Here is a 12,641-nt window from a genome sequence, read left to right on the forward strand (position 1 = left end):
GTGCAAACATTACAATAGACGAGCAAATTTTCCCAACCAAAGCCAGATGCAGGTTTACGCAATATTTACCGAATAAACTTGACAAATTCGGAATTAAATTTTGGCTGGCATCTGATGTTCAAACAAAGTATGTTGTAAATGGATTTCCTTATTTAGAAAAAAGCGAAAAGGGCCTACCTGAAACGGTCGAATTTTATAATAAAACAAAATTTGGGGTAGATATAGCAGACCAAATGACAAAAAAATATAGCGTGAAGTTGGGATCAAGAAGATGGCCACTTCAAGTATTTTTTAATATTTTAGATTTAGCTGGCATAAATATCTGGATTTTATATAAGGAAACCACAGGTGAGCAGATATCCAGAAAAGATTTTATGTTTCAATTAGCAGATGAACTCGTCGCTGGCAATGAAAAATCACGGATAGAACAAAAAGCATCTGAGATCCAAAGTACGTCAAAGAACTCACCTTATTCACATAAATGGTGTCAAATAGGGTACTATAATAATAATAAGACCACCACCATTTGCAATCTTTGTAAAAAATATGTATGCGGAAAATGCACGCAGAAGAAACTTTACGTTTGTAAGAAATGTGACGAATGATAACTTCTGCACCTAATAATTTAAGTTATATTTGTATTTTATTATTTTATACTACACTTATTACGCTTATTATTATATTATACTTATATTTACCAATAGAAATTTATTTTAATATTCTTGTTACCAAAGATTTTACTAAATATTATTAAATATTCTTCATTATTGTACTTATTGTTATTATTATAGTTATTATATAGTTTTTACGATCTCAGAACATGGAGCTTCCTTTGTAAGATAATAATAAATCAATAAATATAAAAATATTCTATTATTATGTATTTTTTACAGACCAGTCATTTTGGTTGATTTTAGTAGAGATAGCTACGTGTTAAATGTCGGTAGTTCTAGTGTTAAACGCGTTCAAATTCTATTTTCTTGAAAAGTAAGCGGGAAAACTAATTGGCAAATTTTATATCACACTTTTTATTTATTTTCTCGGACGAGAGAATTTTATTTTGTGTTTCCTGCTAGTTTTTTTCCATAAGGAATTACCTCCGTATCATCCAATTACAGTATTGTTTTGACAAACAAAATAGATTAAAAGATTTTCTTATGAAAATGCTTATTTACATTTATTACAATTGATGAAATGATAAGAATCTTAAAAAAAAACGCTAATATAGCGATCACGATTCGTTATATCTGAGGTCATCGTCAATACAATCTTGCACAAAATCATTCAAAATACCAATATTGTCTAAGAAAGATAATATATACAGACTCCAGAGTGCGCGGTTTATTCTATTACTATTATTTCTTCCGTTTTAATTTCTTTAATTCACTCTGTTGCATTGCAGCTTCGCCAAAGATTTCTTTCACCTTGCGTTTACGTTCTTCATCGCTCTTAATCTGTTGTTTTATTTGTAGCTTCGTTAAGAAAGCTCTGTCTCTTCGTATTTCACGCATAGCACCTTTCATTTCTTTTTTATACTTGTGCAACAATTTTTCTCTTTCAGCTTTCTCCTTGGACATAGTCTTATGTTTCTTACCATCATATCTGTAAAGAATATATGAAACTTAATAACATTTTTGAATTTATAAAACGGCGTGATTTGAAATTACAAATTAAATTTTTACATACACTGTTTCAATTCGCGGCTCGTATAATCTTAATGGTTTTGGTTTCTTCTTTCCAACCACAATGTATTCTAACTTTTTATTCTTTAGTTTTTCCAAATCTTCTCGTAATTGCATAATATGTTTCTTTACGTTTGGTGGATATTTGTCAAAAGAATTCGATTTAAGTAATTTTAAAATTGGTTCAAATATCGAATACACAGCTTCCAGTTCTTCTAAATGGTTTTTAAATTCACGCAATAAATTTACAGCTACTAATAAGGCTCTTATTCTGAAATCATCATCTATGTGGCCATCAATCAGATCGGACGCTTTCATATAAATACTACTTGGATTAATATCAAACTTCGCATGATCTTCATCAAGTATTAATAAATTTCTCGAGTCCCCGATTGTTTTAAAGGGTGGTATTATTTTTATTCCTTCTATTAAATGTGTAGGCGTGGATACGTAAACTATTCCACGCAAGAAATTTATCACAGATGGAGCAAATCGCTTACTTAATACTGTATACTGTGAATGTGAATGGAATATTATTAATATAAGGTATTGCATATCCACATAATATGTTCGATTATAAAAATGTAACAGTAGTAGTAACAATTACCTCTAATATAAGAGTACATATAAAAAGACCCTTTGAAATATCTATTTTATTTTTAATACGACATCTAAATAGTATTTCAGACATAAATATTGCACAGGGAGTAATTACAGGATGTCTGAAATCGGACGTTGGAAATATCAAAGAAACCAATTTAAAGAAAATAAGCTGAAAAAAAGATATTTATTAGAAGATTATAATTAATATTGTTGAAAATATATTTTTAATATAGTTATATGTTAAACATACTGTATCTAGGTCAGGGTATCTCTTCTTATTTCTCTCAAAGTCGTTGTGCTTTTCTTTGATTATTCCTTGTATAACAGATTTGGCATTCTGTGGATTTAGATGAGCAAGATCGTATAAAAAAGGAGATAATCTGAAATAAGTATGTGTAATATAGTATAGATATAATACAAGTAACTAAATTTTATTAGAAAGTTATATATTACCTATCAATAATTTGGAAACCTTTAACTATACTTTCAACATCATTTCCAATAATATGATTATTTACATGTTGTAATAAAAACAAAAATAAATTTGTTATCTTTTCTTTATCTGTATTATTCAATGACCAATGGTTACATTTAATTATACGGTCTACTATAACTGACTGGTAATCAGCATTATAATTTTGCAAATATTCTTGCAACTCTTCAAAACTTTCTGGTACCTTATAAGTGTAAGGTAATTCCTTCCTTGCACTTTCCATGATGTTTTTTATTTTTAAAAGATCATCTCTAATTTCTTGTTCTCTAGTCTGACTATCCAACTTCAGAACACTAGATTTTGGTTTTCCTTTTAAACTAGTTATCATATCGCTTTTGTTTAAATCTTTCTCTTCGTCGCTAGAAGATTCTGAGTCTTTCAAATCTGATAAATTATCATCTTCAGAACTTTCAGATTCTGAGATGTCATCGCTACAACTTTCAACTAATTCCCTTTCGACAGAATTTTTTTTCTCTATTTCGCTTTCTTTCTTAATAAGGTCATTCATTGCAGTAGTATTTAATTGTTTATCTCCCTGGATATTTATATTCTCTTCATTATTTGAACCTCCTTGTGCATCTTTAATTAAATTTTCTCCATCATCATCTGCTGGAATTTGGTCATTTATAGTTTCTAGCACAAAACCATCATCAAGATCATCTGCAGATTTGTGTTTAATCTCATTACTTATATTATTTACAAGTCCTTTCATTCTTGCCAATCGATCTGCTTCTAAAGCTTCCAGTTTCTCCTTTTCCTCTTTTACAATCTCTTCTTCAGATCTTAATTTATCTGACGGTGTACCTTTAGCCTCAAATTTCAATTTACGTACTGCAATATCATAATCATCAGCCTTTGTCTCTGTATTTTCTCCTTTAACACTCTTATTAGTTGCTGAAACAATTGGAAGGAGATCCCTCCACTCAGAATCAAGTTTTTCTGTCAAATCGATAGTTTGTTCACGTATTTTCTGTTTCTCAGCTTTGCGTTTTTTTGATTCAGCTATAAGCTCATCTATAAGATCTTTCCTAGACTTTTCAGATCCTGATTTGGACAAAATACCACCACCAAAGTGAGCTTCATCAACAAACTTTTTATCCAGTTTACCGGTTCTACTCTCATCATCGCTATATTCATCATCACTTTTTGGGTCATCAAATTTTTCGATTTCCTCTAAAGTCTGACCCCTATGTGTTAATACTTCATCATCATTTAAGTTATAAATATTTTTTTTTTTATGAGCTCTCATACGTTCTGCTGCAAATCTAGCCAAGGCTTTATCTTCTTCGTTCAGGGATAAATTTTTTTCACCTATACGCCTGTCTAAAAATAAATTATCCTTATTTTTTAATTTGTACTCTTGAAGGAGCGTCTCTTTTCGCTTCTTAATTGCTTTTGCACGAGATACACCTGGGAGACCTTCATCTGCCTTGCTCTTTTTACCCAATACATTTTGTTTGTTCCTATTTATATGCACTTCAAATGGGTTCAAAGATTTCTTCTTTTGTTGATTACGTATTTGTTGGGAAACTTCCGATAATAATTTCTTCTTTGCTTTAACCATTTTTATTTCTTGCTTTTAACGTATGTATTTTTAAAATATTTTAATTTAATTTTAAGAAATTTTAATTTATATGATAATTATCATTTTGTAATAATTTATATTATTTCGAAATATATATGGATCATAATTAATATCGTTTTTTAAATAAAGAGTATTTCTTTAAATATTATAATCATATACATTTATAAATATAAAGTACAATTTTGAATTCATAACCTATCTTATTCAAAAAAGATATATTTAATTATTCAGTGATTATAAAGCTTTAAAATCAGAATACAGCGTGTTCGTGCTATTGCAAATTAAAATAATGCATCACTATTCAATAACAATGCTGTAAAAGATTTTGTTCGATAAGTTTCACTTTAGAATTAAATGTGTTACCGCTATTCACGTGTATATGTATAGTTTGGAACTATCAGGAAACGGAAATCAAGACATCATTCTCACGGAATTGTCAAGATTTTTCGTCATAGAAACAAATATAAAATTTTATTAACCACATTACGTTTCAAATCAATGTAAAAGTAATATCATAATGATACAATGAAGAAGAAAATAGGTAAAATTATTTTGTAAGTAATTTTGTAAGTAATTATTTTGTAAGTAATTTTGTAAGTAATTTTGTAAGTAATTATTTTGTAAGTAGTAGGCGAATATTTTAAATAGATATTGAATAAAAATATATTAAATGTTATATGCATTTAATGATTATACCATACTTTATTTGTAAATTTCATATTTAAGAAATAATTTTCCGTATCTTATCTTCTATTATATAACTTATATTTTTATTTTATCTTATTTTGAATTTTCGAAAAGCAGCAACTAATAGAATTTGTTAATTATAACGCTGTCATTGATAACGTTGAAATCATTTGATTTTTCAGTTAACGGAAGTATCTTAATGTAAATATATTTGTGTGTTACTAAATAGTGTATTTCACTAATTTGTTTTGGTTAGTCTTAACGTAACCTAAATATAGTATTCGATGGAAACGTAACAAGTGATTTAAATAAATTTCATTTGAAAAATATAAGTTTAAGTTTAAGTAACGTAACTCAGATACATTTATAAAGATGATACAAAGATACAGAAATGCAATATGCATTTTTGGGAAGTATATGCAGGTAATTTCAAACTTTATTAATGATATAATTTTATCAATTTAAAATGTCAGTTTTTTATATTGATTGTTTAACTGTAAAACATATTTTACTGGTTTTTAGAATAATCTACCAGTAATGTTAGGTCCTATTAATTATCCAGTTCCTAATGACAGTTCTCAACAAGTCAGAAATATAAAGAAACATTTTAATCAAAAGTTTCGCAAAGAAAGAGGAAGGAAATACATTAAAATAAAATTACCTACATTTGATAGTGACGATGAAACTAACAGCAGGGTGAGAACAAAGTTGAAAGAAGCTGGAATTCTACCACAAAGAAATTGGTCTGAAGGACCAGTTCTTATTAGCTGTACACCTAAAATATTTGAAGGTTATATTGCTCCAGAAGGTGATGGAAAATTTTCTCCCATTAGCACTATGGTACATAATACATTTATTTATAGCATAATATAATTAATAAAGATTGAATTAGAGATAGAAATAGAAGATTGAATTAATAATATATTCAAAATACTTTTATATGTAATGTTTAGGGTGCAAAACAAAAGTTTGAATTTATAGAAAAAAAGAGTAAATCTTTTATAGCCCTTAGAAAGATTAAGTCATATGAGGACAACTATTCATCTGATACATTTAGAGAAAACCTATTAAATGTTTATAAAAAAGCACACGAAGCTTTATGTCGGTAAGAAATGTTCATTGAAATTTATTTGGAATACATTACTTCAAAACTGATCACACATCGTGTATTTATGCTAATGACAATTTAGATTAAGTTATAAATTTATTGTGTTTACAGTAAAGATCAAGATGAAATACTACAATATGTTACAGAAAGTGCATATCCTGTATGTCTCAATATATTTAAATTTCATGTTGTTTTTTTCATACAATGGTATGAATATACTGATAGATATCATTTCATTTTAGTTACTGTTACATAATGTAGAGAACAAAACAATTGTTTGGAAATTTTTGGAATCTCTGGAGCCAGCACGTATTGTACATGCTAGAGTAACAAGTCTGATTACAAAGAGCAATTTATTTGCACAAGTCACTATTCGTTTTCATACTCAACAGGTTTAACAGCAGATCTTAATATTGTATATATATATATGGGATATTTATAATATTTAAATTATTACATGAAAAATTAATCTTTTAGCTTCTCTGCATTTATGATCGATTTGGACGAGTGTTATTAGGTAGTGAGACAGTGAAGAAAGATGTTTTGGATTATATAGTATTTGAGAAACATATATCCAATGTATATGGTACTTGGCGAATACACGGAAAAATTATACCAAATTGGCTAACATCGAAAGAAATACCGACATCTACTTACATCTTGCCAAAGGAAGAGGAACAACCCTCATCATCTGATAGCGCTGTTGAATCAGTTGCTCAAGTGGTACCGCCAGAAACTTTAGATAAACAGCATACTGATGCAAAACCATAATAATTGTATTTCATGTACAAATTCCAGTTATTAATTGGTGAATAAAATACTTTTAAAATAAAATATTGTTTGATGCAAATATGAAGATTACAAACTTTTCAATAATATATCTCTAGATTTTTATTAATTTTTACATTTTTTTACAATAATTTTCACAATTTTCTTAGGATATTTTCTTAATTTTGCAGAAAAATATTATATTTTCAAACAAAAGAATTACGAATGATATTAGAAGCCCACCGATGAATATCATTAATGTTAAATACACTTGTTCTAAGATAATTGGTTCTGTCACATTTAGTGACTCTTTTTCAACGTTCTTTGACTCTATCCAACGATGTTTCAATAGTTTGATAAAGCCAACTTCATATAATTTCAACATTCTATATAGTAAAAATAATCAAATTATTCTATTTCTTTGTGAATTAAATAAGTTTATACAATATTACGAAGAACATACATATGTGAATATTAACGTAAAGTTAAAATATTTACCCGATATCAATAGACCTTTTATGTGTAAAAGTCTTCGAAATTCCGGGAATTATCCATGAATAAAATAAAGGAACTCCTACGGGATTCAATCGACAGAAGTACATTCCTCTAGCTTTTTTTAAATCTTCGCTTTCGAATATTGTGTATGGATTATTGGATGTACATATTTTTGTATACATCTCCTCAGTTGTATCCATAACAATATATCGTTTCATGTCAAGAACTTTTCTGTATGCAGGCGATGTTCCTCGCTAAACTCAAGTAATAAAATAATTATATTTAAATAAAACAGCTAAGAATAATCTACATCTTTACATTACATTTTATATTGTAATTACAATTTCTATTATAGAAACTCGATTCATGAGTTGTTTATGGTATTTTTATGATATATGTTTCTCAAAATTTGCATAAAATTATATCTAAATAAGATACCTGATACCTGAAGATATTTAATATATACTCACTTATTTTTATATTTTCCTAAATTTCTGATAATTTATAATGGTTGGAATTGAGAGACTTATAACAAAAACGGCCCTTGTCACATTTTTCAACTTCTCAAATAATTATACATCCTGTATAATGGTCAGAGACTTACGAATGACTTACGCCTTGATTTATTCAATAAAAATTAAACAATTTTACACAAATAATCCTTATCATAGTTGTATAACTCACTGTCTTAAATAGAGTCCTACTGTGATCTAATTACAGATAACTTACAGTAATTACATAATACGATAAATATTTTGTTTAAAAGAACTGAAACGTATTGGTCACAAATTCATACTCTTTCGTTTTCCTAGAAGAAAACAAACATGGGCAAGGATCGTTTTTGTTATGAGCTCTTGACTCCGGAAAAATTATGTTTTCATACCTCGATAATAATATTCGGTATAGAACCATTTAAAGTTAAAATTTTGTACGAAGTATTATTCAAAAGGGATTCTAGATCGTTGAAAGGAGGTGTGAAGGTAGTTTGCGTCATATAGCCTATTAAAAGGGCACTGAAAGCGGTTCTGATCAAACAAGAAAATAAACCCAACCATAATTCCACTATCCTTGAGCTTCTGATGGAAGAAGATGGAAGGAAGCCTGTAAAAAATTAGAGCTTTCATTCGTAATAAATTAATTGCTTAGTGAAAAGCTGTAGTAATAAATGCAAAAAAGATTTAAGATGGTAAAAAAGTGAGAAGAATATTTCTTAAAGAAAGGCATTAAAGCTTGTGTACTGATGCATTGTTTTCTATTCAATTTTTACACAGACACAACTGTACACAAGTGTACATTGATCTAGCTTTTAAAATAAGACTTCAATTTTGAAAGAGATAATTTTACTTTTCTTTAATTTTCCTTTTTTGAGTTTCTTTTGGTTTGGTATTGTGATAATGTAAATTATTATTAATTATAGCTGTTAATAGTTATTACTATATTAATAAAGCATATTGTACAATATAGATAATAATAAAAATCGTGCCTCGTGTAAATAAAAGTTTGTAATCATAAAAAGATTTTCGTGAAGAAGAATTTTAAGCAGATTAAGTTTGTATTTGATGTGCCATAACTTGCGCTAATGTATTTTTTCTTACTTTGTCCGCAGATCATGCCAAAGTTATAGAAGAAATGATCGTTCAAGTCAGTCTGCAAGTTCTTAATCATGATTTTCGTCTCGACCTTGTGAGAAAGATAGCTGCACATGCTTAATAAAAAATATGTTATCAGAATTGCGTACCAAACTCTTTTGGAGAATAATTTCACCATCCAAGTAGGTACGTGTCTTACTTCTCGTTCAATATATAGCCGATATCTGTAAGTAAATTATGATACTGTACATATTTGAAGACTATACGAAAAAAGCATGATATTTATTGATTTTCTGGTTTTGAGTTTTAATATCATTTGATGGTTAAAATAATATTTCTACCTATTAACGGCTAACATTACGTTAATGTATCATTTCATTATTCTTTTTTATACTATTTTCCTTATGCCCTTTTTCTGTCTACTGCTTTTATTTAATGGGTGAATGTGACTTACGATTGGTTGAAAAAATAAACGTATAGAAAAAAGAAAGACATATTACGATTATATATATTATGTTTAAAAATAAATGAAACATCCAAGAAACTTCGTATAGGACCAGAATAGCTGATATTGTGACAATCAATATCCTAAAAACATTGAAAAATATATAGGTAGCGACAGCATATGTATAGTCGCTGAATTAATTTTAAAATTACTTTCCTGTAAAAGACAAAAGACAAACAAATTATTATCTTTTTAATAAGATGATACTTTATGATTCTTCGATGCTTATTCAAAATAGTAAAATGAATTTATTTGCAATGGATTGCTAATGGATAAAAAAGACTGAGAGTAAAGTTTGTGTCTATACAATTTGTTTTTATAATTCATGTTTATAACATCCATAATTAACATAAACATAATTCTTTTTACTATAAAATACTCTTACTCGGCTTTCCATAAAGGCATCGTCATCTGGGTAACAGTCAATTTCTTGGGATGAGCTTCCATCCTCGGTATTACATCTGTTGTATTATCTGTAATATACTTCATTAAACCAGTTCTAAATATGCCATCAGGATCTGACGCTCCTGCATTCTTCTCGTTAGTCAGAATCGGTTTTATTCTAAAAAGTTTGAATTTTCCGAAAATCTGTGTCTTTGTTGGTTTAATATCTAATGTCAGATTCATTAAATAAGAGAAATAGAGAGAATTTAGCATTACGTGAAATTTAAATATTCGGACAAAATATTCCAGATCTCGCCTATAATTCCGCTGATTCGTGTTCCATTATCTATGCTATTGATAAGGTTCTTTTCCTAAAGAGACATCATAAAACATGGTATAAATTATAGTAATTCGAATAATTCCCGACTCTATGGTTGAACAAGTTCAACATTTTATGGGTTCTTTAAATAGAAGCGCAAACATTAAAATAAAATTAATATAATAAAATATATATTACATAATATTATGTTAATATATAATATAAAAATATAAATATGTAAGAAAAATAAAATATAAAAATAAAAAAATAAAAATATAATAAAATATATATTACATAATATTATGTTAATATATAATATAAAAATATAAATATGTAAGAAAATTCTATTTTGACTATTTTGGTATAAATTTGGTATAAATTATGCTTCGACAGGTATAATAGAATTGAATTAAAATAAAATTTATAATGATCCTGTTATCGTATAATTCTGTATAATTTGTTAAGTGAATTCAGTGAAATGAATTTTTTTTTTTTGTAATCTTCCAGCAGAAATTTATATAAAATGAGTCAGAAAGAAAAAAACAGCTTCAACTTTACAATTTTTCAAAACGGAAAACATTATCTTTACCTCGTAATAAGATAATCTAACGATTCTTCCTTGGAAATCGTATGTTTCCTCTCTTCGACTTTGGCTCAGCAGTTCGTTGTTTACAGCTGCGAAAGCTGGGATACTGAAAATCGGTACAAAATCCTGTAGTTTCTTGTCCCATATCACACCGTTCACTGATCGAACAGGTCTAAGTAATTCGTGAATCATCACGAATAGTAGTATCTTTCTCATGAAGAAAATGTTTCTTAGACTGTTTTGCTCGAAGAACGACAGTGGTAACGTTTGCTCTTGCTTTAACGACGTTTGTTTCAACCACAATCGTTAGCAGGAGGTTTCATTATACATATTGATGTTGCTCGATATTTTCGTTTTAATGCGATATGATTATCTTCTAATCGATCAAATCATTTATTTTCTGCTTTTTATTTGGTGGCTAGTCGTAAGGTCGATTTTAATCAATGTAATCATTTTAAAAAGTTCTGTCTGTCGTCTTTTGTTCTATCTATTCTGCTCTTCGAGTGTAGTCTAATTTATTTAGACTACAGAATGTACAAGAAATTATTTAGGATACTATTTCGAGATATTTGAGATTTATCGTTAGATAGTTGAAACTATCTTTCATTTATATAGCTGGCTATATAATCAAGTAAAAAATTAATCATCGTATAAATTTCATTTTTAATATTAGAATAGAGTAAGAAATAAAAAATAACAGAGCTTTAGAAAAATAATTTGGAATCTTTTTTTTTAGAAAAGTCGAATTTTTCCATGACATTACACACATTGAAAGATATTATGTTGTAGTTGTGTTGTAACACGCGAAGTAATTATATATGCAATATTTTATTGAAAATTTTAAGTGGATATAAATGAAATAGATATAGGAGCTTGTTCATATCTATTGAATACAGAAGAAATATGAAAAAACTTATAGTTTAAATCGAAATTTTAATTTTACGTAAATAAATTCTTCGCTTTCTGTAAATTAGCTATCTATAGGTATTGTTCAATTCAATTGAATTTAGAATAAGGAAAAGTAAAAGAAACTTTCGATTAAATGTTAAACTAAATTCGGAGGATAAACAAATTTTTTACTAAGTTTATTATCAAATTTTAAAATATTCTATTCAATATTATGTAATATTACAGAAATTATTTTTTTACTTTTCTAGTAATTCGATAGTTCACCTTCCTTTTTCCATGCAAGTTTTCCCATTTACTATACATGATTTTAAAGTTCTACAACAAATTTAAATAATCTTTATATATATCCACATAATTACGCGTTATTATCTACACTGTTAAGATTGAACATAACGATTAAAATTAATCGCGTGTCACATATCAAGCTGCCATTTCAATAAAATAGTTCCAGCTAATATTACTAACGAAACGTCACGCTAAATTGCTCTAACATTTGCTTCGGTAAATGTTATCGTGTCTCACGATCTCGCGTTTCTGCAACACAGTCGATGCTAAACGCTATGATTTCATACTGATAAATCGTTGTAACATGAAACATACCTACGATTTAGGTCAGTGATAGAAATGCATTTAGTAATGTAGATCGACTTTATATAATAAATTTTATTCATCGCCAGGTTAATGGAAAAGAAATCGTATAAAATGGGACTTCTTTTCTGTTACTGAGATTTTCACTTGGAGTTTCTGCAATTTAGAATGAAATACTACAGACGTAATTTGAAAATTATAAATACGCCAAGTTGTTGGGTAACATTAAGGAATTAAATGTGCATGTGTAAATCTAGTGTGGCCAATATTAAGACTGTTCAATATTAGGTAAATATTCACAAAATTTCATTTTATTATCGAAAAAGGACTACACAAAAGT

The 12,641-nt window shown here is 27.9% G+C and overlaps 3 protein-coding genes and 1 long non-coding RNA gene across 5 annotated transcripts in view; 2 read left to right on the forward strand and 2 right to left on the reverse strand.

Annotated features, from left to right (window-relative positions):
• Positions 1-1,012: 1,012 nt before the first annotated feature.
• LOC132914057 (nucleolar protein 14 homolog) lies at positions 1,013-4,776 on the reverse strand. The gene is made up of 5 exons (XM_060972852.1): positions 2,739-4,776; positions 2,536-2,665; positions 2,290-2,454; positions 1,687-2,195; positions 1,013-1,602 (listed from the first exon to the last, which is right to left on the reverse strand). Exons 1-5 carry the CDS (start codon positions 4,340-4,342, stop codon positions 1,356-1,358), a joined length of 2,655 nt encoding a protein of 884 aa, XP_060828835.1. The 5' UTR covers positions 4,343-4,776; the 3' UTR covers positions 1,013-1,355.
• LOC132914059 (large ribosomal subunit protein mL45) lies at positions 4,776-6,992 on the forward strand. The gene is made up of 7 exons (XM_060972855.1): positions 4,776-4,904; positions 5,233-5,473; positions 5,573-5,890; positions 6,004-6,155; positions 6,270-6,318; positions 6,401-6,550; positions 6,636-6,992. The coding sequence occupies exons 2-7, from the start codon at positions 5,423-5,425 to the stop codon at positions 6,927-6,929; spliced, it is 1,014 nt and encodes a 337-aa protein (XP_060828838.1). The 5' UTR covers positions 4,776-4,904; positions 5,233-5,422; the 3' UTR covers positions 6,930-6,992.
• A 59-nt stretch (positions 6,993-7,051) lies between these two features.
• Positions 7,052-11,484, reverse strand: LOC132914060 (uncharacterized). The gene is made up of 7 exons (XM_060972856.1): positions 10,808-11,484; positions 10,176-10,270; positions 9,901-10,077; positions 9,017-9,234; positions 8,305-8,522; positions 7,425-7,675; positions 7,052-7,312 (listed from the first exon to the last, which is right to left on the reverse strand). The coding sequence occupies exons 1-7, from the start codon at positions 11,018-11,020 to the stop codon at positions 7,093-7,095; spliced, it is 1,392 nt and encodes a 463-aa protein (XP_060828839.1). The 5' UTR covers positions 11,021-11,484; the 3' UTR covers positions 7,052-7,092.
• The window catches only part of LOC132914061 (uncharacterized), a 102,192-nt gene continuing 98,643 nt past the window's right edge, over positions 9,093-12,641 (forward strand). The window contains exon 1 of one of the 2 annotated variants that reach the window (XR_009659505.1): positions 9,093-9,192. This is a non-coding gene — a long non-coding RNA (uncharacterized LOC132914061). Of the gene's footprint in view, positions 9,197-12,641 lie in introns of both variants that reach the window. The other variant, XR_009659506.1, reaches the window with a different exon arrangement.

The sequence above is a fragment of the Bombus pascuorum genome, chromosome 14 (genome assembly GCF_905332965.1).
Source record: "Bombus pascuorum chromosome 14, iyBomPasc1.1, whole genome shotgun sequence".
Taxonomy (NCBI): domain Eukaryota; kingdom Metazoa; phylum Arthropoda; class Insecta; order Hymenoptera; family Apidae; genus Bombus; species Bombus pascuorum.